Source organism: Ambystoma mexicanum, chromosome 7q (genome assembly GCF_040938575.1).
Source record: "Ambystoma mexicanum isolate Mex_15411 chromosome 7q, UKY_AmexF1_1, whole genome shotgun sequence".
Lineage (NCBI taxonomy): Eukaryota > Metazoa > Chordata > Amphibia > Caudata > Ambystomatidae > Ambystoma > Ambystoma mexicanum.
This window is the reverse complement of record NC_090941.1, coordinates 45,311,224-45,339,110: the sequence shown is the minus strand read 5'-3', so window position 1 is coordinate 45,339,110 and position 27,887 is coordinate 45,311,224. Positions and strand designations below refer to the sequence as shown.

The window sequence follows — 27,887 nt, the reverse complement described above, 5'->3', positions numbered from 1 at the left end:
AGCGCCCAGAAACGGGTCTTATTTCTGCTGTCAAGCCGCCTGTTAAGGAGCCATGATTAACTGTTTTAATATGTGCCTTTAAGAGGCTCCGTTTCTCACAGACTGAGGCACCTGTTTCATGTCCCCTCCGCCCCCCTCCAACTAATCCAAGGCCTGGCCGCCCCCACCCGAGCTGAACTGGCCCTTGTGGGAACTCAGAGGGACATCCATCAGCCGAGGCAGGCTTAATTGAAACCTTCCAGCTTCCCATGCTTCCGTCCAGAAGAGCCCGCTGTCAGAGGTCCGACGCGGGGGACCTAATCCGAGTCAGCCTCGGTGCACCTCAACATGTGATCTCCCCACGAGTATTCTCTCTCTCCCCCAGATATAACGCCTAGGAATCAAGTAAAACAGGCTGCACGACCGATTGAGTCAATTCATTTGAACAACACACAGGCTTGAATACATGCAGCAATGCACACTGTAAAGTCCTAGGATACATTGTTTCTGGGCATCTCATCTGAAAACGAATTGAACCCGCAAATGGCAACGGTTACTAGACGCGACAAACTGCTGGGTACCTTTTTTCTCCTGGCTTTGTTCAGTGGTTTCCTCTGCTGCAGTTTCCATGACTGGCTTCATCCCATCCACCAAAAATGCTCTCCCCCCCTCCAAAGCGCACTTTCTTCTGGGCTTGTTTTTTGGGGGGGTATTCTTCTGCTCTCAATGCGCGCTCTCCCCCCCTTCCGGCCTCCTTTGACTGACGCCTTGACTGAGGGCTCCCCGGTTCTTCGCTACAGCATGTCGCAGCCCCGGCCAAGAGGAGCGAGCCTTGTCCGCTTCAGTCCCCCTTTCCTTTCCCTTGGCGGGCTTCTGTCAGGCAGCGCTCGGCCCTGCGTCACGCGGGACCGTGAAATAGTGCCTTCTCTGGCCGTTTGCGTGGCTGCGCTGTCGCTAGGGCGCTGCTGCCTAACCGCGTCTTCCCCTCCGTGTGCACTGCCTGCCGCCTCCTCCTCCAAAACGCTCTTGCTGAATGTTAATCTACTCTCCCACACTAAAGAATAGCCTAGTGACATCACCGGAGGGGGTGGGCGTGCGGGGATGAAAGCAGCCCCCCTCCCCTTTCCTCAGATGGTGACATGACTCAGCTATGGGGCCGGACCCCCCATATGCCGTCTCTAAGGAGAGAGCATGTCGTGCCACAGTCACACGGCTCGCTTTCCTATGGGACCCCTCGCGCTCTGATTTATGTCGTGTGCCCTCTGCTCCGGCTGCCGCTCAGGGGACAGGATTTGTCCACGGCGGCGCTGCGAGGCGAGGAACCGAATTTGGATTTTGGTTCACACTAGGCAAACAAAACAATAGAAAGGGGGAGGGGGCGGGGACACTTAACCCGCACTTCTATAACAAATGCACGGTGTTCATGCATGCCTATGGTGTTTACAGCTGTCACGTTTTAAACCACGACCTCCTGTTTCGATGCCATTGAATTCGCCCCAGTGAAAACCCTGAGAAATACAGGAGGGTAGTTTATTTTCCCTTGGTTAGCAAAACAGCTGGACTGGGCGAAGGGAACGCAAAGGACACCTCAGCAGAGGACTATCACCGGTCATCCGATTTCATGAAATGATACTAAAAGCAATGGGTGCCTACATTTGATTACGTTAATGTTAAAGGATATATATGCCGCACGCTATCACCACAGGAGTGGTTCCCTGGGTCTCTGGCGGATCTGAAAAAATGGTGGTCGGTTGGGGGACTTTAGTAGGACAAAGTCTGGAGAAAGAGCAAGGGACCTGTGATGTGCTGTTGGCAGCTTCAGTTCGGTTAACACTCTTCACTGAGCTTTTTGGTGTGGTATCCGGTCAGTATCCGTCGTGTGCTGTTGCGTAAGGCTATGTGTGGTTTGTTTGTTGTTGCAGTGTAGTGAAGAGTGTGCGGTTTGCTGTGGTTTTAGAGGTATGGTTGTGTTTAGTTAGTGTTTGAGAGGTGTATGCAGAGGGGTGAGGTTTTGGTAGGGTTGGTTATCAGCATTGTTGTCTGAAGAGATGCACACTCATTTTGTGGGTCCTCGCTCGGTGTGACTCAAGGTAATATTCACAATCCTCTCTGGATATGATGCAAGCTAATATTCACAGTCCCATCTTAGTGTGGCATAGGCTAATAATCACTGTCCCTTTTAGATGTGACCCATAACTATGCAGGCAAAAATCCTCCCACACCTGTGGAATGTGAGCAACCAAGCTCGACCCCTTCCCTTGCTAGACATAGGTGGAACCAATGCATTTTTTAGCACACTGTTATGTTATGGGTATTTGCATAGCACCTTTCACCATTGGTATGGTCTCAGCGCGCTATAGCTTGAATGCCCTCAGGGACCAGAGTCCAGGTCAGTAGAGATAATCAGAGCAATAAATAGTGTCTGTGTGCACTCTGTGTGCAGCTAGACTGAATTTGTACAGAGGAAATGAGAAAAACTTAAAAGATTTGTTGGTTGACCTAAACATGTAGAATATCTCAGTAACAGTCCCCTAACCTGCTGTGCCACCTTATAGCGTTCTGCTCTGGGGACGGTCATGTGACTTTAAAATGGAATGCAGCGTTCCAGGTGCATCCCTGATACCGCTCAATGTCTCTGCATTTAACGATGCAGCTTATGTACATCTCTACGGGGCAAAGTGTGGTTCCTGGCACCGTCGCCACAGACGGGGGCAGTTGCCCCCTTTGCCCTTCCAGACTCCGCGCCTAGAACTGTAAGTCCTTAGCTAGACCATAGGCCGCAAAGGATGATGTGGCATAGCCTCAAACAATCCACGAGGGTCGCGCCAGACTGACAGGTTAAGTGCCTGGGGTGCGATAGGTAAAACCTGCAGGGGCGGTTCAATCCTGGCAGGGCCAACTCAGCCTTTCCTTTTGCCAATGTCGATAAAACGAGTACCAACTTTGATTGCAGAATAATAATTTTGTATACAAATGTTCCATGTACAGCGCTTTAGCGAAAACACTACACAAAATAAATGATTGCGGAGGAGTTAGCAGAACGCGCTTGTCCTGTACCATTGTTCTTTCAGACGTTCCAAGTTCATCACAAAGACTTCCTGGGGTCACTGGAGGCGTGCATTGCCATCTCATGTCTAGAGTCAATCAGTTTAAGGGCGTGCCCACATCATGGATTGAATCTAAGCACAGCCCCAACCAGCCATGCACTGCGACCGCCAAGTATCATAGACAGGGCTTGTGCCAACATAAGCAGTGAAGATCACTACATGTTTCATTAACACACAGTACATTTGGATTTGGTCACTACTTATTTGTACCTACACACACCAAAAGTGAATTGAAAAAGGAGGGCAGGGCGGTGATTCTTTAAAAGGCAAGTGCTCTGTCACAATCGGCCAACTTTTCTTGCCTTAACTAATACCAAGGCTACTTCTGCCTACATGCTAATGTTCTGTGCGGATATCACTGTATTTAAATCAAGAAATTGGTCAAGGCTCGGATTGGTTTGAGACTCTAGGCAGGGCCAGAGCATTAATGCATGGGGCATATGCTCGATAGCCACGACTATAGCGAGCTTGTGCGATATAAACCATGCAGTTCCTGTCAAACTCTGTACTCCAGTTACTTATTTCTATCAATGTATTGATGATTCAAGGAGATGCTCGCCAGCTTTCCTTAATCATGGGATTCCCGCTTACGTGTGGACTATTGGATCTCAGAATGTGTTTTTCTCCTGATCCCGTGTAACTCTTCCAGTTCGTGAGCTGCCTCACGCACGTCTACCACTGGCTGTGGTTCAGCCTCAGTGTCGCCAAGACAGATGTAGCTGGTTGGGTCTGGCAGTTCCACCTCACTCGATCCAAGTGGCCCCAATCGATGGGCTCAGCATCACCCAAAGGTCTGCAAACTTGGGATCACCTTTGATTTCCAGTTGTTGCTCATTGTGCAGGTCAACAATATCATGAAGAATGCCTTCAATAATTGCTGCATCCTCCACAGTGTCTAGCCATACTGATGCTACCCATATGAATGGCAGGCAAGATGGTGGCTACGCTCCGAATGGCACAAAATCATGCTGCTGTTCCATCTCAAGAGCTACCTCCAAAGAAGCCCTAAAGCCTATATTGTAAACCTGGGCCTTTTAGTAGAGCGTACGTTTAGATGAGAACACTGGCCTCCTCCTGTTAAAAAAAAAAAAAAAACATGTTAAGCTGTAACCCAGAGCTTGCAATGATTTGAATTTGATGGGAAAACCTGTCAACCGTCCACTATTATGTCGCCTCAAGCTCCCACACTATTTATATATTTTAGGAAATGTAATAATGTCCGAACTGAAGTTAGTTAAGAGAATTTGTGGAAAGAGTGTTTGTCAGGGAGAACTACGTCAATGTTATTAGCTGTGGTAGGTTTTTAAAAACTCTTTGGAGCTAAAAGACCGTTCCACTGTTAGCATCCCATTATCCCCTTGCACTTGATTTTTTTATAAGCTGAAATTTGTGGTCACTTGGATTTTATCTATTTCTTTATTTCTATACATACAATTATAACATTAATTGAAGATTTTAAAGAATATATGACATTTTAGGAAGATTTCGTATACAGATTTAGTCTTAACGGGAATTATTTTGTAATGTATTGTGTAATGAATTTTACTAAGCTGTATATTGGTCTTATTGTTCAAATTTGTTAAAGGCAATTTTGCCAAATAACAATAAAACCCATATATATATATATATATATATATATATATATATATATATATATATATATATATATATATATACATATATATACATATATACATATATATACATATATATACATGGTAATTGGTGCAGGTGTTCTGTAGTAAATGCCAGTCCAAATAAAACACAGAGGCATCGTCAGCTGGAGGACTGTTAGGCAGAAACCTGTGCAGTTCCCTTAGGGAACACTGCAAAAGATTTAAGACTACAGGTGTTGGCAGTAAACCCACTTGGTAGCAGTCTGTACCACCCAGATTTACCTGGTAGCTGTGGCTGAGCAGTCAGACTTCTCTCAAGAAGAGTTAGGCAGTATGCAAAGTATACACAATAGGCACTCAGAAACACCAATACAAGCAAACACTGACCAGAGCTTTGGTATCAAAGTATATAATTATTTATTTAAAACACACTGTTTGAAACACTCCAGCACTCTTATTGTAAAATATTCTAAACACAGTTACTATTGTAATATATACACCCCTTTTTTTTTCTTATCAGATAAGTCACAGTAAAACACCACTTATTTTCATACAGAGGTGAACGCTTAACTAGATGGCACTCCAATAAGTTTGTGAGAAAGGGGGGGGGAAGACAGAATATGGAAAGGTACTCCACTCTAAGATTCAGGAACACTGTTAGCAAGGCAGAAGAGCAAAAGTCACTGGTGAGCCAAAGTCCAAAGGCTGGGCCCACTCTTAGAGAGAGCAAAGCACAACTGCGCCCAAGATCACACAGCTACACTAGGCTTAGAAAGTCTTGCAGAGGGTTCAAAAAGAGTTTAGAGAGGCTTAGGAAAGTTTAGCCAGGGTGTCCCAGGCTAGCCGGGGGCTAAATCTACCCCGTACAGTCGGTAGCAAGGGAAGCCAGGCGGGACACGGTACCTTAAGTGGGAAGGATCCTCCAGCGGTGGCAGTTGTTCCTGGTAGTGGGTGCAAGTTGCGTCGTCATCCAGGGGAAGAGAAGGTCTCGACTTGGAGGAAAGATGAAGGTCGTTGCACTACCAGGGAAGAAACCAGCCGCGGAGTTTTCCGGTTAAAGGTGGTACCTTTGTTTCGTGGTAAAACGTGGTATCCCGGTTGCCGGGGTGCTTGGCACAGGCAAGGCGGCCACGAGGTACGTCGGGAAGGCGAAAAGACAGTGAAACTGGTTATCCCCACCAGTCAAAGGAAGAAGACTCTCCGGCGGGAGATCTCCTCTGTCGTTGGGAAAAGTGGTGAGGCGGTCCAGCAGTGCTCCACCTGTGGTGGCGTCGTGGCAGGTCGGCTCAGCTTCTCCCTCGTCGGATTCTTAGGTCCTGTAGCGACTTCTGAAGTTCCAGTCCCCAAAGCCCTGCTTTTATGCAGAAAACCCCCATTCACTCAGCCTAGCTGTCACTCAAACATGCTAAGTGGTGAGCCGGCCGGCTCACCACCTGGGCCAATCAGGACGGAGTGCGAGTTGAGTTGCCTAGGCAACTCAGTCCAGGGTGCCTAAATCCCCCTCCACCCATCCTAAGTACCCCAGACAGGGTGGCACCACTTTGGAGGGCTTCTGTGGAAAAGCCCGCCAAAAAGTGGAACAAAGGGCTCGACTTGGGTTGGAGTCACAGAAGAGAACACAAACGCCATTTTAGAATCAAATTTTGGCAAAAAATACCAACCGAAGAATTAATATTAATTAAATAAACCGGCGGTATGTTCGAGGCTACCGTAAATAATTAAATAAAGATAGTAGCCTAAAATAATGGGAAATCCCATAGGAAAATATTCGCGGTTGAATATAAAAAGTAGTATCCACGGCCACCAGCCAAAACTCGATCAGGTGGGACGGAGACGTGCCCCCTCGACTAACAGACCCTGGGGCAATTGAATTGCCCCAGCCAGTACATCCACAATATGATGGTTTGTACTGGTTCTGTTCAGAATTTAAGACTAGTAAAGTCAATGGTGACTTTACATGCCCTGGGAGACAGTAGTCAGTCCCAGGGTATGGAGTCTATACTGGGGGGTCACTATGACACCCCTGTGTCACTGCACTGAGGGTGCTGTGTAACACATATCACAAAAACACATTAAGCCCTATGGAGTAAAAGACCCCATAGCCCATTAAACACATCTAGATTCAAAGAAACACACTCAAATCATGCCCAAGAGTGAGGGTAAAAGAGTCTCACTCTTGGCAGGAGAAAAAAATAAACCCCAAAAATCCAGCAAAGCTGCTGGGGGACTCACTAGGTTAGGAAATTCAGCCTAAACAGAGAATTCTCCCTAACAAGGACTAAACAGAACCATCTGGGCCGAGTGTATAGCCAAGACGCAGTCGCAGCAAGCACCATGGGTTCACCCATGTGTTCCATTTCCCTATTCCACCACCACTACTTCTGCGAAACATACTCCGGGCTTTGCAATGCTGCACCTAGATGTAGGCCATGCAACCCAGATCTATTTAGAAGTTTTAACCAACCTACAGACTCTAGAAATTAGGCCAATTGCATATCACTAATTGAGAACACATGGCCTTGTGTGGTCCCAAAAGGAATGAATCATCATTAATTATTTACATTCAGTCTTGCACGGGTGGATGGCATCCATCAGAAAATAGGACTGCAATGCTTACCGATCCACTCTGGGTGCACCCAGCCACTATCCTTGGAAGGTGATATGCTTTACCCCTTATGGGACTTGCCTTTATGGAAATGTACTCTTATGTTGGGGAAGGTCACCCACTCCAAAAGCAGAGAAGCCCATAAGTACAGTGCTCAGAGGGACTCCCAGGGCTTTAAGTGGGCCAGGGCTGGCTGGGCTGAGCCTCAGCAGCCTTCAAACACATCCTCTAAGCCGGGTCTCGGTGAGGGCTTCTTAAGTTCCCCATGCAATCTCCTTGCATAATCTTAACGGAGAGCCAGTCATGTGCCTACCCAGCATGATCTTAGCTGTGTGCACTTCCAGAGCCCCTGCATGCGGAGACAGGCAACACCTGACACCCAATGGTTGGAGCTGTCCAAATGCACATATATAACTCTTACTCTTTGGGCATCATCATACATGAAAGCAGGCTGGCCAGTATATATTATGTGCTCAGAAGGGTTGCAGGCTTGAATCATTGTCACAGATGTGCCATAAGAATAGTGTGCTTATTTTTATTTTCCCAAATTGCCCTTTGTTTGTTTTTATGCAAAGTAGCCTACATTGGTTCCATTTGTCCCCCTCCCTTTTTTCACGGGTGACTTCAGGGCCTGCGGAAAATGCATGGGGGCTCAGCAGATACACCTTTTTAAATGTTCTGGTGGCCCCCTAAGCCCACCCCCTTTCCGGGCAGCTGTGGGGTGCATATATTATAACGGATATGTTTCTCAATGCAAACTCCAATGGATGATTTCCCTGGGTTTATATTAGATGGTGCAAAACATGCGCCCCACCTCAAACTTTATTATTCCCCAAGCATATTCCCTGCCCCATATTAAAGAGCCATACGCAGGTTAAACAGGTCAGCGATAATGTTTAAAGAGGTCTTTCTTTGACCTGCAAAAGCACATTGAAAGTGACGTGGTGGAGGACACTGCTGCCTCCCTAGACAGTATTTGAATGTCATCCGTCCTTCATAGTGGCTTCATACATTGGTAAATTCCTAGATAAAGCACTGGAGCCAGGGGATTAATAGCTGCAGATTATCCCGGAACAGGCAGCTAGCAGTGCAGCTTAAACCCTAAGTGAGCACTTAAGAGCGAGTCTGGGTCATTTATTTACGGAATGAAGGCGATTTACTCACTGACCGAATTGCTTATATACTGTGTTAGACACTTATTTATATACAGACAGCAACCTATTTAGAAACTGAACCAGAGGGAGCTTAATTTACAGTATGCAGACAAGACCACATGAGTCAAAGTGGACCCAAAATACATGTTTGCGGGGCCTCATGATGAATGGTTTGATGCAGGCGGCTCTTGACCAAGCCACCTGCACCTCTGTTAGGCCATGCCCAGCATGTTTTGATCACAGCTCCTTTCAAGAGGCCGCTCCCCTCAATTTTGCACCCTAATTCGAGCACTTGGGTCGCCCGTTAGGGATAGATGTTACACGGCTAATCGAGACAACTGTTCGTGCAAAGTGGGCATGTTAATGGTAGGCACATTTCATAAATGTTGCAAAACGAATGCATAAAATAGAATATCGGACTCCAATTTTTCCTTCCTGTGAACCAGGTGAGACATAGTTCTTCTGTCAGTGATCCCGCTGTTTTGCATGTAAGTGAGGTTGTCATGATCAATTTTTATCACAATGAGACCACCTGCGTGGCATGTGCACACATGTATATATGTACGTACACACACATATATATATATACACACATATACACACACACACACACACACACACACATACACACACACTTATTGTTTTTGCCGAAAGCGTTGCTTTTTTCAAATCTTATGGTGGACTTAAATTGGAGCTGCTCCATGGAGGATTGATTCACACAGCAAAAATGTAAAAATGAAAGATGGGTGCTTATTGGATACTCTAAGCAGATGCATCGAGTGTTGGGACTTGCCATTATCCGGTCCTATCAGGGGAGGGAGCCCAACACACATACGGTAGTGTGCACGGGCAGACCCTTTCCCCAGCCCCTCCTCACCTGGTGCGGTAGGCTCCGGAGGGGCCCTGCCACGCAAAGTGGTATGGCGCAGCCTGCTGCGCACCATGCAGGGAGGCGGCGTGTGCATCACCACTCTCATCGAGGTGAGTGGAACTGGGGAAGAGATGGACAGCACTTGAGGAGGGAGGTTGCCAGAGGAGCGGCAAAGGCCAGAACAGCCTCTGAAAATCAAGCAGGGCTCCTGCAGACTGAACCAACAAGAGACCATGAGTAGAGGAGAAACAACCAACCCACTAACCGACCATGGTTTAATAATAAAGAAAAAGACCTCAAAGGAGGCCAGGACAACATGGAGTAGCAGTTCCCAATCGTTTGGTGTATTGCCCATGCCCAGCATGTGGCTGAGCGGTGTAGGAATTGGTTTGATCCCAAAACATTGTGGATTGAAATCCCTTGGGGCCCGTAGTCCAGGTCAGTGGAGAGGGTGGGGTAGTAAATAGTGCTTGGGTGCACTCAGTATGTGTGCAGCTAGTGCGGTTTATGTGGTGTGTAGCTGCATTCTAATGCTAGGCATGGTGCAGTGGTTGTGTGAGATTAGTAAAAATGTGTTCAGCAAGGCCGATTGACCTCGGTATCTGCATTCTGGCGGTGGTGGAGCTTGTGTATCAGATTATGTGTGAAGCTAGGCCAATTTTCCGTGGGATTGAGGTGTTCACGGAGGTGTGTAGGTATGTCTGCAGCTAGGCCAAATTGATCAAGGAGTATAGCTGCATTCTATTGTTTGTTGGTGTAGAGGAGAGCGTGACCATACTGGTATGTGTGAGTGTCTGTGCGGATTGGAGGGAGACCCCTGTTCCCAATTACCGTCCAGTGCCTGCCGAGATGACCATATCTATTTAATAGGTTTGGAGCATTAGTTCTCATAGGTAAATTCTCTGTCTAGTGTGAAGTTTGTTCCGATTACCCTGTTTGAGCGCGCCTTTCCCTGCTTGGCAGCGTCATCAGTGTTGGTATTTATATATAACTTGGAACATGGGAGCCCACTGCTAAGGGTAGGCATGGCTCGGATTAATTTGGATTCCAGCAGGCTGTTTGTCAGGAAGGCACGTCACTCTGTTGCTTCCATGTTGTAAAAAAGTATATAGAATTTGCTGTTGCGACCGAGTTACCAGCATCATTTTGTGCTACAAATAGTTTTTAAAAAAACCTTGGGATTGCCTGACATCACCAATGGCACCCAGTCACAGTGGGGAAATGACAATTGAACGCATAAGGAGGGAACATAAAGTGTTTATCTTGTTCAGAATTGTAATCTAAATTATAACTTAAATCCACAAGGGTCAACCCCAGTGGGACACATATTTGTTGCGTTTAAAGTGCTGTTTGTCCAAATTCCTCCGTTCAGACATTTCATGAAAACCATATATTTTTCAAATGCATTATATTTGTGTGAGAAGCAGGTAGCAACATGACAAAATGTTAGGGGCACTTTCCTAATGTGGTGAGGGGCCCTTGAGATCTCCTCCACCAACAGTCATACAAAGAATTAGTGGTAGGCAAGGACGAGCCAGGAATAGGAGGCGGGGTCTGCGTGATTGCAGGGACAGCAGGATATAAAGACCGCTCCTGCGGGCCGTGTTTGGATCAATCCATTCCAATGACTATACTAGATGGTGAGATATGGGCTTTCCACTAAATGTCTGTTTTTCGTACCGCAGGAGGGCAAGAAATGGCTTTTGAATCAACCCACTGTCCAGGGAGATATGCAAGGAGCTTGTCAGTCTTCCAAGGGGCTTGCTAAAGAAAATCTCTATGATACGGACCATTGTGGTTAAACAAGAACATGTTCCAAGAATGCTTTGAAAAGACAGGATTTCAAATGTCAGGATGGAACTGAGCAAATTAACAACAGTAGATTCCAACGACACTTCTTAGAAGTCCGAGTACATTGACCTATAATCAATTTAGTGAGTGAAGTTCTGTTTACTCATCTAGAAGACAGCAGGAAGTAGTCCGATAAAGACGTTGTTTAGACTACTTTTCATTATCTCGGTTGTGGGTTAAAAGTACAGGAACGCTCATTTACTATTCTCATGCCTAGTTTTTAATGTCGCCCTGGACTGCATTTCTTTTGTAGAATTCCCCTTTGATCAAAATGTAGGCTAGAGAAAAATCACAAAATCCACAACTCGTTTCTGTCCCACAGGCCCAGGAGTGAACAGTTCCACAAGTTTCAGTAACAAGTGGTTGACAGACAGCCTGAAAGTTTTGCAGCACTTTTGAGGATTCGCAATTAACTCGCTGCTCAGGCGCAGACTAAAGGAACTTGAATTTAAGAACCTCTTGAGATTCCCTCTTTGTTAAATAAAGCACCTCATCAATTTAAATTCTAGGCAGGCGTTCTTGGTGAATGCAGCCCCTGGGTGCAAGAAAAAAAAATGGCAGCTGAAGTGCAGAGCAGTCGTTTTATTTGCATATCAAGGCTTACAAATGTGGGCTGTGCCGCCGCTAGCTTTCTGCATAATCGCCGGAGCCACCGAGGTTACTCAATGATTTTCACAGGACAATGGCACATTCAAGACAATGCACAGTGTCCCTGGATGATTGCCATCCGTTCTGGGAGGGAAAACCATTTATTCCGCTTAATGCCTCTGCGCGTATAAACCGTTACTCCAGCCCAAGTGTCTGGAGCATATGCCTGCTAGACAAGTTCATTGCCTGACCGCCAACTGCACAGCGATTTAAATAGTATCCAGGATTGAAGCAGACAAGGCGTGATCTACCCAGGCGCTTGCTTACCTGGTTCGGAACAAAATGGCGTTCAGCAACTACACTTGTGGAAGGCCAAGTTTGCGTTCATTCAGGTAGCCCCTTTATCGCTTTCTACTGCTAAAGATTTGATTTAAGAATTGTGTTGGAGTTGATTTCAGATATTGGAACACTCACATTAGAAAGCATCTGACCAGGAAAGGATTGGCAACCTTTGGCCTAAGTGACACGTATATGCTTCTAGCCCATGGTACAGTTCAGGGAGCCAAGCTCACAATGCAGTGGATCCAACTTCCAGAACAGGTAAACTCAATACCAACAGCCTCCCCCAACCCCCAAACACATTCTCAAGTATATATAGTAGATTTTATGAACAATAGTTATAGACACACATAAGTGAGACTTTCTCTACAGATAGTTAAGGAGAATAAGGCACAGTGATAAAACATGATTTGCTCAGGATTATACAATGTTTGAAGCGTGAAAGGTGAGGATTTTATGGTCTTCCTGGTTCCAAGCTTTTCAGTTTAGAGAGCAGGGGAGACTTCATCTTCTCCTATTCCATCTTCAATATTAGAACCAACAAAATGCTTTCTGCAAAGATATTTAAGGGCTTAACTAGTTCAATTAATCTGGTTTTCAAAGCTCCATTGCATCTATAAGAGGGAAGCCTATACATCATTTGTATCCTGAGCTAAACACACCTGAGAGTACACATTATTGTACAGACTAAGATTATAATTCAAATTATTTTAGTGTGTACAATTGTGTGTACATTCAAATCACGGAGTCACATAATAAAGCAACCTGAAACAAGTTCTAATTGAAGCATATGCTTATAAACCAAGTATGCATCAATTCATCAGAAAAATGAAAGGGGTCAAACTAGCCCACAATCTAGTGCTGTGGCATGAAGGCCAGGCACAGATTTTTACAATCAATCTGCTGACCTAACTTTCCAGATGTGTACAGCTGCCTCTACCCCATCACCCTCCAGTGTTCATCCCTCGCTTCACATTCTCGATGCCACTTCATTCCCTATTCCTCACAATTAACTGCAGACCTCTGTTAGCCTTTTGTTCGATCCTTTACCCCATAACTCAATCAACTTCTCTTCTATTCCCACCTTCCCTTGCCCACATTGCTCTGTCAGCAATTCCTTGCCAATCACGTCCATCAGTTTCCCAAAACACTGTTAGGAAAGATTTCCATTTATGTGTAATTTTCCTTCCAGTTGTGAACCACCATCTTTTTGCTGTTGTCTGACAATCCTAGCCTGACTTATGCCAGTGGAGCCCAGCCTTCTGCTGTACTCCGCTGGGCTTTCGCTCACTTTGTTATGGGAAACTGGCATGCCCTTAAAGACAGTCAGTACTGGGAGATTTTGATTCTCTTAGTCTTACACTTTGTTGCTAGTTCTTAGCAACATTTTATCAGTGCACAAAGTACCTTACAGTACAGTGCGCTGGGGTCTCCCTTTCATTTTTATGGCCCAAGCACCCTCAAAGGATGTTTCAGTAGAGGTACAAATGTGCCTTGGACAGAGCTGGTGGCAGTTGTTACTTTTCATATATATTTTAACCCTTTCCTATGGTCCATAACGTGTTTACCGCGTTTGTGCTAGGACAGTGGCCTGTGCCTAAAATGGCCATGCCACAAGGCCCTTTGTTCTGTCCTTTGGCCATCTTGTCCCTTTGCCTTCCCCAAGTTGAGCAGACCCAGGATGATCCTTATTTGGTCATGCAGACCCCTGCGCAAACTGAAGCTTTCATGGGATTCTGTATGCGTTGCGTGTGTGCCTCCAGGATGTGGGCTGGCCTAGGGTGCCAGGATGTCTGGTGTGCTGGGAATGACTGGGACCACTGTGGTCCGCGGTTGGTCTACGCCTGGGATGGCTGTATGTGAGCAGATCTCACATTAAGTCCTCTGTTTTGGGGCGAAGGAGATTCTGGATAAGAGAAGGCATCTTACACGCATTCCAGGTCGATCTTTTGATTCACACCAAACTTAGGATAGGAGACAAGTCTCCTGAAACCAAGAAGCAGAGCTGAGGAACCGCTGGTGACAGTCTGGAAGGTTTGGCACCATGAGCCCGCTGTCATCCCGTTGGACCCCCTGTTTCTGATCGAACTTAGGTCTGCAAAGGTGCTTCGGCCCATGGGAATAGTGGGACTAACTATTCTATGCACCTCCAACTTACCCTGTAAGTGAGCCTGCTCGTAAGTGTTCCTGGACTGCCCAGTGAACTGACTAGCTTGCACAGGACCTTGCCCAGGAACCGCCGCCGGCTTGAGTTGACACATGAGCCTTTGGGGACTGTAAGCTCTGGGTATAAGGCACTCTCCAGCCGAGCTTCATACACCTAGCATTCCTAGGTCTGGAATTAGGAGAGTACGCCTGAACCCGAGCATACACAGTCCCTGTGCTGCCCTGCTGTGGTGACAAACTTTGTGGGTGCCTTGCTGCTGTGACCCCCCCTGTGCCCTCAGACTTGCTGCATTGGAATTGGCCTGATCCCTTCATCAGGAGCGGACAAAATACCACTGTCCCGCCACCAAATCATCCCTGGAAGGCAGCCCCTGAAGCCCGCAGAGCCACACAACTGCAGGATTTGAACCTGCAACCCAAGTGGACTCGACTGCTGAAGTTTGGTCCGGAGTGCGCCGAAGTTCAGTGAGTACTTGCAACCCTTACCGGTGGCCCCTAGCGCATGCATCCATTTTCACGCACAAGTGTCCCCTGAGGGCCACTCTTCTTTATCGATGTAGCCTGTGCTACTTCCAACTCTTGGATCCTGTTCTGCCCTCTTGGGGAGACCTTCCTTGAATAGTGGGAACTACTAATCCTTCACTGCCTCCCTCACCTTCCTGAGTCGCTACAGCCCCTGCAAGAGACCCCATATTGGCCCAACAGCACAATTGCGTGCACCAGCACCGAAAGTACTTTTGAGCACAAGGCTCCACTCATTTTAGGGATTGGACTGCCTCTCAGTTAGGGTTTGAAAAGTGAAGGACTGCCTAAACGCTATTTGCACTGTATGCTTCCTTTCTTTACAGTTTGCGGACCCTTACTGTGCACTATTCCGTTAGGCCATTGGTAACTGTATATATGTTTGAAAGTAGAGTTGTGTTGGTTTAGTAATTACTGCTTATATATTTTTTTATATATACATCTGACAGAGTAATTTGTAGTGTAATTTAGTGTGTGTGCTGGTGGGCTTTGGATCACCCTCACCCCTCCTGAGACCTAGTCTTGACCGCCGCCAATTCTACCTTTATTGGTCTTGCTTGACCAGAAGGTTACCCTGTTCCAAGAATATAGGCTGGCCTTCTGAACCTCTGCCCACCAGGTCAGAGTTCAGAAATCCATTTTAACACACACCAAGACCATTATTCAGTTACGTTCTTTTGTACTGGCTCACTTGTAGACAGCATACCACCTTTATTTGTCCGTCAACGTCTGCCAGATATTGCAAAAAGCAGAGGTTGGGCTCTTGCTGGCAATTGTGGCACCGAGGACTGCACTCTGACAATGCAGAGCGAAAGATCACAAGAGGACTTGCCTTTTTACCGTTCTCCCAAGGGTAGGACGTCCATTCATCGATATGCATTTTTTCTATGGGTTATTTGCCGGTTTTCTTTTTTTGAAAAAACCCATCGATAAAAAATATAGGGCTGTTGGAAGGGTACATAAGGGTTGGGGGCGCGAAAGAGTTAGATTAAATTCTTCATTATTTTGGAGAAAGTTTTTATTTTTTCAAAAATATGAGCAGGATCTATTTTAAGTTTAAAATTTAGGCTGCAGATAAGGCTATTTTTCTCTTCTCCCAAAAGTTGAACTGTAAAACGGAAATAAAAGTGCAATTGGAGACTGGGTTCATGCAAGTGGATTCTTCTGGATAATTTGCTCATGTTGTAAGATGCTGTAAATTGTGGGAACATCATTATTAGCAAATCAAAATCATTATTCGCCTGCTCTTAGCCACTCAGAATGTTTAGAGTGCAGTCAATAACTACTCATATTGACCATTATGGACATTCTGTCTTCAGAAGCAGAAAGGGAAACAACAATGCAATTTCCAGGCAAGATTTTATTTCGACAAGACAATTCCTTGCTGGAAGGACATTTTTTGTTGTTGCTGCAACATGCTATTTAACACAAAAAAAGAGAAAGAAAAAAATACTTTCACTTTCTTATAGAGAAACCGTTTACTTTTAATTTATGCTAATTTTAAACCTGTTCCAGTTTAACCAAGTTACAATTAAAATGCTTGTGACAACAACCATGTTATTTAAATACTGCAAAATAAAACCACATTTATTTTACTAACTCAGTTCGTCTATTTGCTTTACTCACTCTTAAAGCACCACTTAACCATGAAAACTCCAAAACATGTATTGCCACTGTGAGAAACCAGAAGGTGTCTCACCCACTAGTCCCTGTGGATCTGTCATCAAGGTGACCAGGACTTGGCCAATGCTTTTGGATCCAGTTCCTGGGTGTGGACCAGTCGGGAGGATCACCTGGGTGAGGGGCCTTCGCGGAGTGGGACACCAGATGGTGAGATGCGGTATCCCCTTCCCTGTAACACCTTTACCCCATCCTACCAGGTAGGAAATTTAGGAACTCAGCCCCCAACCCCTTTTATAACACAAACACTTTCTCACGGACAGCTCGCTATGAGACAAAATGGACTAACACCTGAGCCGTATACCTGACGTGTCCCAATAAAATGGTCAGGCAATTACTGACCAGCACACACACCTGACTTCCATTAAACTTCCCCAAATGGATAAAAGGCGGAGCACAAGAGCACACTTTAAGTGAGGCAAAGCACACAAGGAAACAGAAGTTCCAAGATGGCAGTTTAACAAGAGGAGAAGACAGTGAAAAAGAAGGGGATCACCAGGAGCGAAGTCCCATTGACCTTTTCGACAAGGAACCGTTACTTTCACAAAGCCTCGAGGATAGAAAGCGTGAGATCAGGAAACCAGGCTGAGGAATCCTGCATTGTGTGTTGGAGGTGCCTTGGGCCCTCCCGCGTCAATCAAGGCAGGGAGAATCACCAGCTGCCGTGGTAATGTCCTTAGCTCCAACAACAAAGCAGCATCAGTGTGATCAACACAGCAGGTGCATTGGGGAGACCTATACAAGACCGGTATGTGTTGAAGCCAAGGTTGCAAGCAGCAACATTGTATGGCAAGCGCTGGAACTAACATTGTATGAAACGTGTGTGATAACCAACGCAAATAAAGTTGAACTGCAGATGAGTGATTGAACTTTGAAACCAAGATACAATATCTTTGATAGAGTGGTCTGGCACTGCGTGTGTGCGCAATTGAAGGTCTCTGTAAGGTATCCAGCTGAGAGTTGACAAAAGTGAAAGAGTGGCAAAGGAGTGTGAATCGAAGTGGTCCTGCGATGGGGCAAGCAAAATCCAGCACACAATCGAAAGTCTTCGATGTTGATACAGTAAAGAAAGTTTATAACAAGTTGGTCTGAGCCCAGCAGAGGGAGACCAATTGCAAGCTTTGGGTTCGAGCAAGTTTTGTGTTACAATGTAAAAGTTGGTCCGAGCCCGTTAGAGGGAGACGGATTAAAGATTTTGTGTCAAAGCGGATCTTAGACTGGTGGACGGGGATCCGGGGTGAACAGTGAATCACCCAAGAAATTGGATACGTGAAAATCCTGAGAACATTGTGCTAAAGTGGATCTGAGCCCGGCAGAGGGGAATCTGGGGTGAATAGTAAATCTCTTAAGAAAATGGTGTATATGTGAAATATAAAAAGGAAAGGAACTTTATTGTTTATTTGTTGCATCAGACCCTCTGAAGGTAGAGACTTTGAAAAGCAAAGAGACTTTGGCAGAGAACGCCGTGATGTTGACGTTTTGAACTGCACCCTCGTGCTAGAGAAGCCAGAGACTGTGGTAAGCTTGAGTGTGCCACCTTGTCCTGTGCTGAAAAGGTGGGGAAGGGAAGCCAACGGCTTGAATATCCCGATATATAATTTCTTGAAAACTTTTCTTTTGCATTACATTGTTTCCCACATGATTTGTATTTAGAGGTAAAGATTCCTCCCAATGCAGCGCATGGGGGAACGGAACCAGTACTTCAAAAGGACAACCTCTCAGGAGAAGAATGTTTTTTAGCCCTTACCTGCATTTAAGAATATGAAGCTTGTGGCGGTCTGTTGAAGAGGACATTGATGAGGACACGGTCACTTTAAGCAGTGCCGTCTCTGCTGTCAAGATCAGCAAGTGCACAGGAATAATAGTGGACAGACTAATTGTGAAAAGGTCAAATTAGATGTACGCTCCAAGGACAAAAAGACACATATAGTTAAATGTTCCTCTTTAATGTAGAATGTGCTGGAGATTTACTTCTGCGCGTGGGGAGATAGACCTCACTTTAAGGTTCATGGCAGGACTCCCACTCCCTTGCCAAACTCTATTATAAGGATAGATGTGCAGTGCAAGCAGTTGGGTGCCAAGGGAAGCCCAACAGGGCAGGGGAGAGGAATGCCTACATCGGGTTTGTCCCACACAGTGTTTCAGTGCTGGATCGGCCACAGGGTGTGCACAACGGGCCAGGGGAGGCTGTGACCTAGTGGGTTATGGCAGCATCCTGCTCCACCCTCCAGCACACAGGTAAAGCCAGATTAGAATTTAAAGTGTTGCCCAGCCTGTATTCCCCATCATTCTCCCAGATACAGGATAGTTTTGGGTCGCAGGTTCAGGTGAGATGCCACACAGGTTAGCCCTGGCATATTGGGAGGAAAATAGGGGTTCAGAGCATTTTTACAAATTAGCCCCTTAGCATATGTATTGCTCTGAGGGCCATATGGACAAGCCCTGGACAAAGGCAGCATGGAGGAAGGGAGGCAATCTCGAGACATTGCGTCGTGGCCTTTGCCAAGGGTCTCATGACAGACATGTGTGGAGAAGAGGACAAGATAAACTCAGGCTTCGGTCATAGGCCTAGAAAGGAGGATTAGTGTTTCCCCTTGGAAGGTTCCTGGTGTGACATGAACATCAAAAATAGGGATTTATTTTAAACGAGGGGAGCAGGACATCCATTGGTCTCATCTCCTATTCCACTTCCCTGAATGGCCGCATAGATTGCCAGTCACTAGACGAAGGAAATGAATGTACCTGCTGACAAGGACCACGGGCAGGAAGTTTTGGGACGAGGGCTGTTGTCTGCCTAGACTTGCCAATAAACTATGGACCTGCCTGTACAAGGACCCTCCAGTGACTTGATTTTGCACCAGTCTTCTCATGATCTAGTGAGCTGTGATCCTTTTCCCTGCATCATTTCTGAAAGCCCTTGTGGGATTGCCTTTGCACACTGGTTGCACTGCCTATCTTCCTCTAACCTGACTTGGTACCTGCTGCCGACAATAGATTGTAGCAGAGATTGTGGGAGAATCAGTAAGAACGCATTTTCTCAATCAACATTTGGGACACCCTAATGGATCTTGAGCTTGGAGGGGGCGTTATATCAACCAGGTGAACAGGACATCTGCCCAATGAGAGATCAAGTCCACTCAATTATAGAGATGCTGCCTGGGAGGGTGCACCAATCACAGGATCAGTTAGTAGAAAAAAAGCACACTTAAAAAGAAGGCAGAAAGTTAATATCAAATACTGTTTCTTTTAAGCAGCTCCATGACTTACCAACTAGTAAACTGTATGATGAACGGGAAACTACTATTTTGAAAAAGACTTTAGCAGTTCCCTTGGCTTATTGGTAAATAATACAAAGGCAATTTTCTGGGCCAAACAGTTTGAGCTCATTTGTATACCCACAATGCATTGCTTACGTGACTCTGAACTAGAGGCGAACTTCCAGTAGGGTCTACTGGGTTGTGCTGTGGTATGTGTGACATAAATAAAATTGCCAATTCTTTTCAGGTGGAAGGGTTTAATTCAAGCTTTGGCAAACCTGCCATAATGATCATGATGTTTTCTGAACAAGCCCAATGATCCAGGCACAAGGGTGTCAGACTGTACGACACTGATGAACCCCAATAAGAGTAAAACACAATATGAAATGTCCTTCATCCTTCAGAGGGTATTCTCACAGGTAGACATTGAGAATCTCTTATTTGGGTGGCCAGGGAAGGGCTGGCGCTCTCAGGTCCCACCCTGGGGGCGGATGAGCGAGGGAGGATCACCTGGGTAGCGGAGCCCAGGGTTATGCTTGGGGGGAATGCCCCAGATGAGTTGCAGTATTATACCAGGAACAAAGGCGAGGAGGACAAAGTCCCTCAGGCCTTTGCAGCTTATTCCACATCTACCTCCCTTCCACCCAAAGAATCTCCCTTACCCAAATCAATTGACCCCTCCATATGTGGCAAATCCAATAGGAACTCAAAACCCTCGGCACTAGGACACTACATCTCCCAGAATCCCTGTTCTCCCCTTGCGTATCTGAATACTCCCAATCACTCTCCTCCACGTCCCTCTGATTATTATTTCCTGAACTCCCAATATGTTGTGACAAAACACTACACTTCCCATGATCTGCCCCATTTAATTCACAAACCCTACAAAGCTCACCTTTCCGAGTTAACCAACCACCCTTTTCCTTAGGGCACCTTTTCCCCATCCTACTCAGTAGCATACTTAGAAAATCTACCTCCCCCTTTTCTGACACAAAAACTTTCTCACACCATGACAGACAACGGACTAACAACAAAGCCGTTTACCCGACATGTCCCAACACCAGGGTCAGGCAGAGTCAGACAATTGATAACTACGCAGACCTGACGGCCCTTTCCCTTCCTCACAGGGATAAAAGGCAGAGCACGAAAGCATACGTCAAGCAAGGCAGAACGCACAAGGAAGTAGCTATTCCGGACCGGCAGTTCAAACGGAGGAGAAAGGCAGCGGGACATGAAAGGACAGTGAGGAGGGAATTGCCCTTGCCCTTTTCAACTCAGACCCGCAAAGCCTCAAAAAGCGAGTGAAAAGATTAAATGCGAGGCAATTTGCACAACCACAATGCTTTGTTCATGTGGCTCTGAATTGGAAGTGACCTTACAGTGTAGGCTAATGGGTGGTGCTGTATCATGCAGGACTTACCAGAAATGGCTTATTCTACTTTCCGTAAAGGCAGAAGTCCTGCATGTCTTACTTGTCCAAGCCACCATTGTTGGCCCCAATCGCCTTAGGGTATATGCATACTTATGGCCTTGGGACTGTGCAAGGCTTAACTCACATTGGCAAATGCAAAAATTCACTTTTTTGTTGTCCATCCATTACCCCCTAGTAAGAGAAAGCTGTTGTCATAATGCCTTATCTGAATTTTCTATTCATATCTGCCCTGTCCCAGTTATCCATGAGTTTTCCAGAGAATGTCTCACACATACTGTCACATACCAGGCTGGGTATCTTCGCAAATCAACCGGGAGGTATGTTATTCTTTATACAAACATCCCAGAAGAACTCATCTCTTAATGCTCGCGTCAGGCCATTATCCCCAGAGAGGGGGCTCTTGTTCACACCTAAGCCACCTATAGGCGGATCGAACCACAAACTTAAAATCAGATACACGAAAATAGTTGCACAAATAAGAGAGACTGTTGTACAGCATCAAAAAGTAGTGGAACTCTTTCACTGCTAATTTTGACCTTTGATTATACCATGAAATGGCATCAATTCTCATAAAACTACATTACCCACTCAAGAAGGAGGTTCACTGCAGAGCCAGTGAACATGCTATTAAACAGTAAGTGGAAGGAAAATGGTGGCCTCCATTGAACATCTTAAAAAGAAAAAAACAGTCACTCGCACCCATCTCCGACACCAAGGGCATGGCTTCTGCTGCAGGCCACCCGCGAGTATGTTCACCCGCTTGCCCCAGAGGCCCACCCCTTTGTGATTGACAGCTGCGCAATGCTCATCTGGCTCAAGCTAAGTGACTAGGACTGATCGAAGGCTGAACCCTTGTCTAGTCAGGAACCATAATCTTGGCATCTGGTCCCACCAGCTTCGGTTTGGAAGTTACCCCAAATGCTCCTATGTGTTTGGAAGCCAGGCACTCTTGGTGGTTTTGGGCATGAATTTTTCATTTGAGACTATTATGGGAATTCTGCTTTTCTTGCCCACACCAAAGTAGCTCTCCAATCACTTCTGAAGCTTTTATCGGTTTCATTATTGATTTCACTTTAGTCACTCAGTCGCAGAAGAACTCAACCAAACCGCATGGTCTGCTCCGTTTCAAAATCGGACAGACTGCATCGCTAGTACCTAATGCCCTGGCAGTCGGTCTCAGCAGTACCAAGTAAACCTTCATGATTTTGGGTGGAGCAAAAATAGATCTGAAAATGTGGGCGAACAGGGATGTATATAATTCTGATCCCATCTAAAGAGTGGATCAGGTGAGAAAGTGTAACCCCATCATGTCTATCTGTTCAACTCTTTCCGCTACCGGTTCCCAGTGGAAAATCAGAAGGTCCGTGACTTTTGTAATGGGGGAAGGGAATGCCCCCACCCATTTAACGCAAGGTGTACGCATCTCCTGGCCTTTGTGTGGAGACTATGGAAATGTGTTGTGCCCACTGCCCCCTCTGGCATCACAAGCACATTTATCCAGTTCTGGGCTTTTTGGCACCAACACTTTTCAAATAAGGGTCTACAAGCTGCAAGCTGTGGTTTGCTGAAAAACACAGGCTGGATAAAGTTCCTATTTCTGACCCAGTGCCAGATAGCAACTCTGTGGATCCGTTTCTTGGTATACCACTATATTACAAGATGGGCATTTAGTTGGCGGTGCTGCACCCTGTGAATGCTGAAAATCAGTGTACAGTTTTACCACTCCTGATAGTTTGTGTATGCTTTTGCCCGAGCTCGGGATCGAGAGTTAGATCATCGCGGCGATGATTACCCTTTGGGATGTGAACAGAAGTTGGTTAATTTACCCGGTTCCCTTGCTGACACGAATTCATCGCACTGCACTGGCGCATGCATCTGGCTGGATGTGGCTTGGCTCAAGATATGTGAACTATGCGCCCAATGTGGACTTTTGGGGGGTGTTTTAAATCAGTCCTCTCCCCATTTTCAGGGTATTGCCCCAGATCAATGGACAAAGAAATGCTGAATGCACATTTACGGCGCATTCGGCATAGGTAAAATATACTGAATCCCAAAATGTCGAACTGGGCGAGTGGGGTTGCGGGGATGTCCCCCACTCCCATAATTCGGCATTATGGGCTTCGGGGGTTGCAGGGGTGTCCCCGCATACATTAAAGGGAATGCGGGGGACAATTGAACACATTGCGAAATGCGAAGTAATGGGAATCGCAATTTTGTAACTCCAGCTTTTCGGAATGCGTCGTTTTAATGTAGATCCCATTGTCAGAGCAACCTTGTACCAGCAGTTGGTGGTGGTTTAATTTGGTTGCCTTGGATTCGGATGTGAAGTGCTTTGGGACTGGCTGGGTGAGGAGGGCTCCGTTAGGGTGTAGGCCTGAAGTTGTCCTAACCTAGGCACATATAGGTGGGAAGTTATTCTAAGCTTAACTCTACTTTGGGTTCACTTTCTGGGTGCGCATTGCGGTCTGCAGGTTCCGCCATTTGAGGAGCAAAAAGTGCTGACAGAGTAGCAAGTCGGACCCGTGGCCGGCCTGACCCTATGTGGAATTTCCCACTGATTCATAGAACGGAGAGTCCCTTCCGCTGGTGCAAGAGCTGTGCTCTTCCCGAATTGTGTGTTTCTCCCTGGGCTGGGCCGGTGGTAGGATGGAGGGAAGGTGAGCAAGTTCAACCCGATTGGGCACAGCACAGCGCTTTTACATTTACAAAATGTGCAGAATCCACAGATCCGTCCAAGAAAATACATTTAAATATAAAAATAATCCACAGAGGGAACGGAAAGGGTAGACTCTGCTTTCCAAATACTACAAAGAATTTAGCTGAATTTACTTAAAGGCGGTTTTTAAAAGGCAGTACCTAAAGTCGTTTTAACCAATGATGTTTATTATTGTTTTAAAATATTCTTACAAGAGTGGGATCGGTGTACAGTGTGCATAAATATTCTTTATTAAAAGACAAAAGTGATCCCGGCTGCAACAGATTGAATGAAAGCCTATGGTGCTGACCTTGAAAACCAGAGTGGTGTGGGAGGTGTGCCAATCACTCTGGATGGAACCTCAAATTGCAAATCGCTGAAAATCATTACTTTTCTGTTTACATGGCGTACTGTCCTAGTTACACGCCCCTCCCTCAGTCCCATGCAGGTTTTGGCAATCCAGCCTCAACTATTGGCCCTAGCCGCCCCCACACACAGACAGCGGTGGGGTCATGTTTTGGTGCTGGGGGGGTCACGGGGGAGATCCCCATGGTGGATTGGACAATAGCATTTTAATACTTAGAAGATAGTGGTGAATCGGGAAATGAAAAAAGTCTTAGGTGGGCTTCTGCCACCTCCCCCAGTCAACCACCACTGCGCGTTTGCGCGTTCTCTCTCTCTTCTCTGGTGCAGCATTTCATGTTTGGGATACCCACCACTGCTTAAAGCCTCTGTACGTCCATTCCATACCAAATGCACGCATAGTAAACAAACCAACAAAAACTGTAATTGTACAAAGCCACGTGTTATTTTCATTGGCATCTGAATGACACCTGGCCTAGTAGGATCGTTGTCTGTCTCCCCTTGTCCCCCCCTCCCCCGCCTCGTCGCGCCTTGAAACACTTGTGTATAGGCGCGTTACAAATGCCATATCATATCATATCATATGAGGGAGCATATTCTGTTTATTGTTGTTGGAGACTAGGGTGCACTTTAAAGAACTGCACTTATCCGGGAAGCAATTTGTCCCAGGTTTCAGTTTCAATTATTCCTCTACAACTTATAAAAACGAATTTACATAAAACGGGTGCCCGCCAAGACGTGCGAGTCCCGGGCCCCCTTTCCAGTGTGTGCAGAAAGGCTGCGAGAAGCTGCGACCGACCTGTCGGGAAAGCAGGCAGGGCCCATGAGAACCGGCTCTTCCCAGTGCAGCCAGCAGGCCACGGGTCTTCACGGGTGACTGAACTCCTCGGCTCTATTCATCCCTGGGCGCCCCGCACAATAACACACAGCGGCCCTCATAATACAGCCCCCCTCGTGCGCCCCCACTCCTATAATCATTCATATCTCGGCTATGACATGGGAAAAAGGGAGGCTGATGGGAAGCGCGCTCCAAATTAGCATATTTCCTCGGGGGACAATGGGAGCATTAAGCTGCGAAATTCTGAAACGCAAACTGGTGGGGGCAGAGAGCCAAGCGTTCTTTGCAACCGTTGAAGGGGAGAAATTAACGCTAATGGCGTCTGAATACATTCACAAATTCACAATCAAGTAAAACAGACAAACAGAAATTAAACGTGCAGCCGGGTTTAAAACGTTTGTGTGTTCAGACACAAAGAACTGGACACGCCCTAATATTGATAATAAAACGTTACATTTTAGACGAGGAAACCACCCCCCTCCACCCCAGGCGCACCCCACCAAACAACTGTAGACTCAAGTTGACGCTTTTACACGGGTGAGATTTTCACCACAGGCACAGAGGCGGAAACTGCCTAGAAAAGTACTCCTCCCTCAGGAATTCTGGGAAGGAGAGAGAGAACAAAATCCATTTCAGTTCGTGCCCCCCTGATGTGATACTGTGTTTCCCGGCCTCCGGTTGTACACTGGGAGGTCGCGATGGTGGCAAAACGAACACATAATCACTCATACACGAAATGAGGCACAGCCAGGCAGGAATCTGTGTTACTGGATTATCCCTTTTGGGGCATCCTCTTTTTTCCTGGTTCATTCACCTTAGGTGGGCTACCCCTCGCTCACGTGACTCGGGATGTCCGTCTACACCACATTCCTCACAAACTTCAATCTTTTGAACACAAATGTCTGATCGCCTCCTGGGGCGGTCCATCTGCCACTTCACCTGCTGGATGGGATCCTGTGTCTTCGGAGGTAAATTCTGTGTAGGACGTATTCTCACAGTCGTGTCTATGGTTGAGGTTTTTCTCAGAGTCCATACTTAGGCCCTCATTACGACCCTTGCGGAAAGGGGTTTACGCCGGCGTAAACCATGGCGCACCTTTCCGCCTGACTACGAGTTCCCGTAGCGCCATGGTGATTTTTACGCCTGCTTTTTGCAGGCGGAAAAATCCATGGCGCTACAGGACTTGTTCTTAATTACGCCACCGTAATTTACGGTGGCGTAATTAACGCCTTCCCCACTCCCATTATACCCTATGGGGCAAAAATGGGAATGGGGAAGGGTAAATGGGGATTGGGGACTTACCGCCCCGCCAAGGTCGGAATGGGGCGGTAAATCCGCCAACCACCATGGCGGAGTTGGCAGCTTAGCGCCATGGACCATGGTGCAAATTAGACCATGGTCCTCCGCCAGGGTCGTAATGAGGGCCTTAATGTTTTCCCTTCCTTGATGGTTAGGGTGACCAGACGTCCCAGTTTTCCCAGGACAGCCCGGGGAAATCACCCTCCGTCCCGGGGTCCCGGGAGTTTTTTCATTTTAGAAACCCCGTCCAGGGTTTGGGTGGTAGGGTGGCTAGGTAATTAAAATTGTAATTTATTTTCACAACTCTTTCAGAATTTTGAAGATAGAAGATTGGCTCGAACTCCCCACCCCTCAGGTACAAGTCACAATGCATACTGACTGTGCCACTGACACAGGCTTGGAAACGAGTGTACAGCAAGCCTTGTTATATCGATTAGAGCAAACGCCTGTTCTAAATTAACATGCCAAGATTCACAGGCAAAACTGCATAAATGAGATCATATACAGTTTATAGAAAGGAGAAGTGCTGGAAATATGATTCAGTGGTGGTTGTGGAGGCGTGTTGGAGGAGGGGCGGTAATTGGTGTGCTCCGATGGGGTAGTCCCTCTTATGTTGTTGGTCGTCCCGGTTTTTCGTTTTGGAAATCTGGTCACCCTATTGATGGTCTGCTTCATTTTGGCTTATGTTCTAATCGTTGCCGGGACTTGGTGATGTTGGCATCTGCCCTTGTGGGTACGTGGTGTCACTTGTTCACGGTGTCCTCCTGGTGACTCGGGTGGATTATCTCCCTCACCTTCTGGGATGGGTTGTTCTTTCTACAGCATTGAGGGTACCTTGGGGAAGTGTGATATGTTCCTGGTTATCTCCTGCCCCCTGGTGGCGTTCACCATGCTGTTGTTGGAATAAAGTACTGTCCAGGGGCAGGATTCATAGGAAAGTGTCATCTTCTTTGGAGGAGTCCTGTTCTTCACCAACACTATGTCCCCTGCCTGTAGTTCTCTGTGCTGCGCTCAATGGCTTGGCTCTCTTTCTCATTCTGTTGCTCTCCCCTCTCTTTGATGACCATGGTGTCTGGTTCCGGGGCTATCCAGCTTCGGTGTAGCGGTTGTTCAGCCTGGATATGCACTACAAACATTGATGCTGCTGGGCTGGATCTATGTGATCACTGCGACGGCCGAAAATGCAGACTTTTTTTTTTAACCCTTTACACCACATATATATGCAGGGGGCGACCCCCCGGAGCCCTCCCTTTTTAATATTATACACTTAACCCCCATATATATATATATATGGTGTAAGGGAGGGGATAAAAAGAAGGAAAAAAAAGTTGGCATTTTCGTCCATCGCAGTTCCCAGGTCGACATTTTTGTACGATTCCGCTGGGCTGACCCTTGTGGAGGTGTGCGGGGTCTGCCTCTGTGACTGGAGAAAATGGTACAAAGCCGGCAGCTATGGTTGTCGTTGGTCTTTCGCAATCATTATGGTCTTGTTGAGGGACCCCATTAATCTTTCTGCATCTCTGTT

General features: G+C 46.5%; 1 protein-coding gene across 7 annotated transcripts in view; it reads right to left on the bottom strand.

Moving 5' to 3' along the window:
* GPM6B (glycoprotein M6B) overlaps window positions 1-27,887 on the bottom strand; it is a 394,200-nt gene that overhangs the window by 99,206 nt on the left and 267,107 nt on the right. Inside the window, exon 1 of one of the 7 annotated variants that reach the window (XM_069639482.1) lies at window positions 561-1,168. The exons of 3 other annotated variants lie outside the window; for them this stretch is intronic. In XM_069639482.1, the coding sequence (XP_069495583.1) occupies window positions 561-621 (61 nt within the window). In that variant the 5' untranslated portion in view covers window positions 622-1,168. Of the gene's footprint in view, window positions 1-560; window positions 1,169-27,887 lie in introns of those variants that run through there. 3 more of the 7 variants (XM_069639481.1, XM_069639485.1, XM_069639483.1) reach the window with 3 other exon arrangements.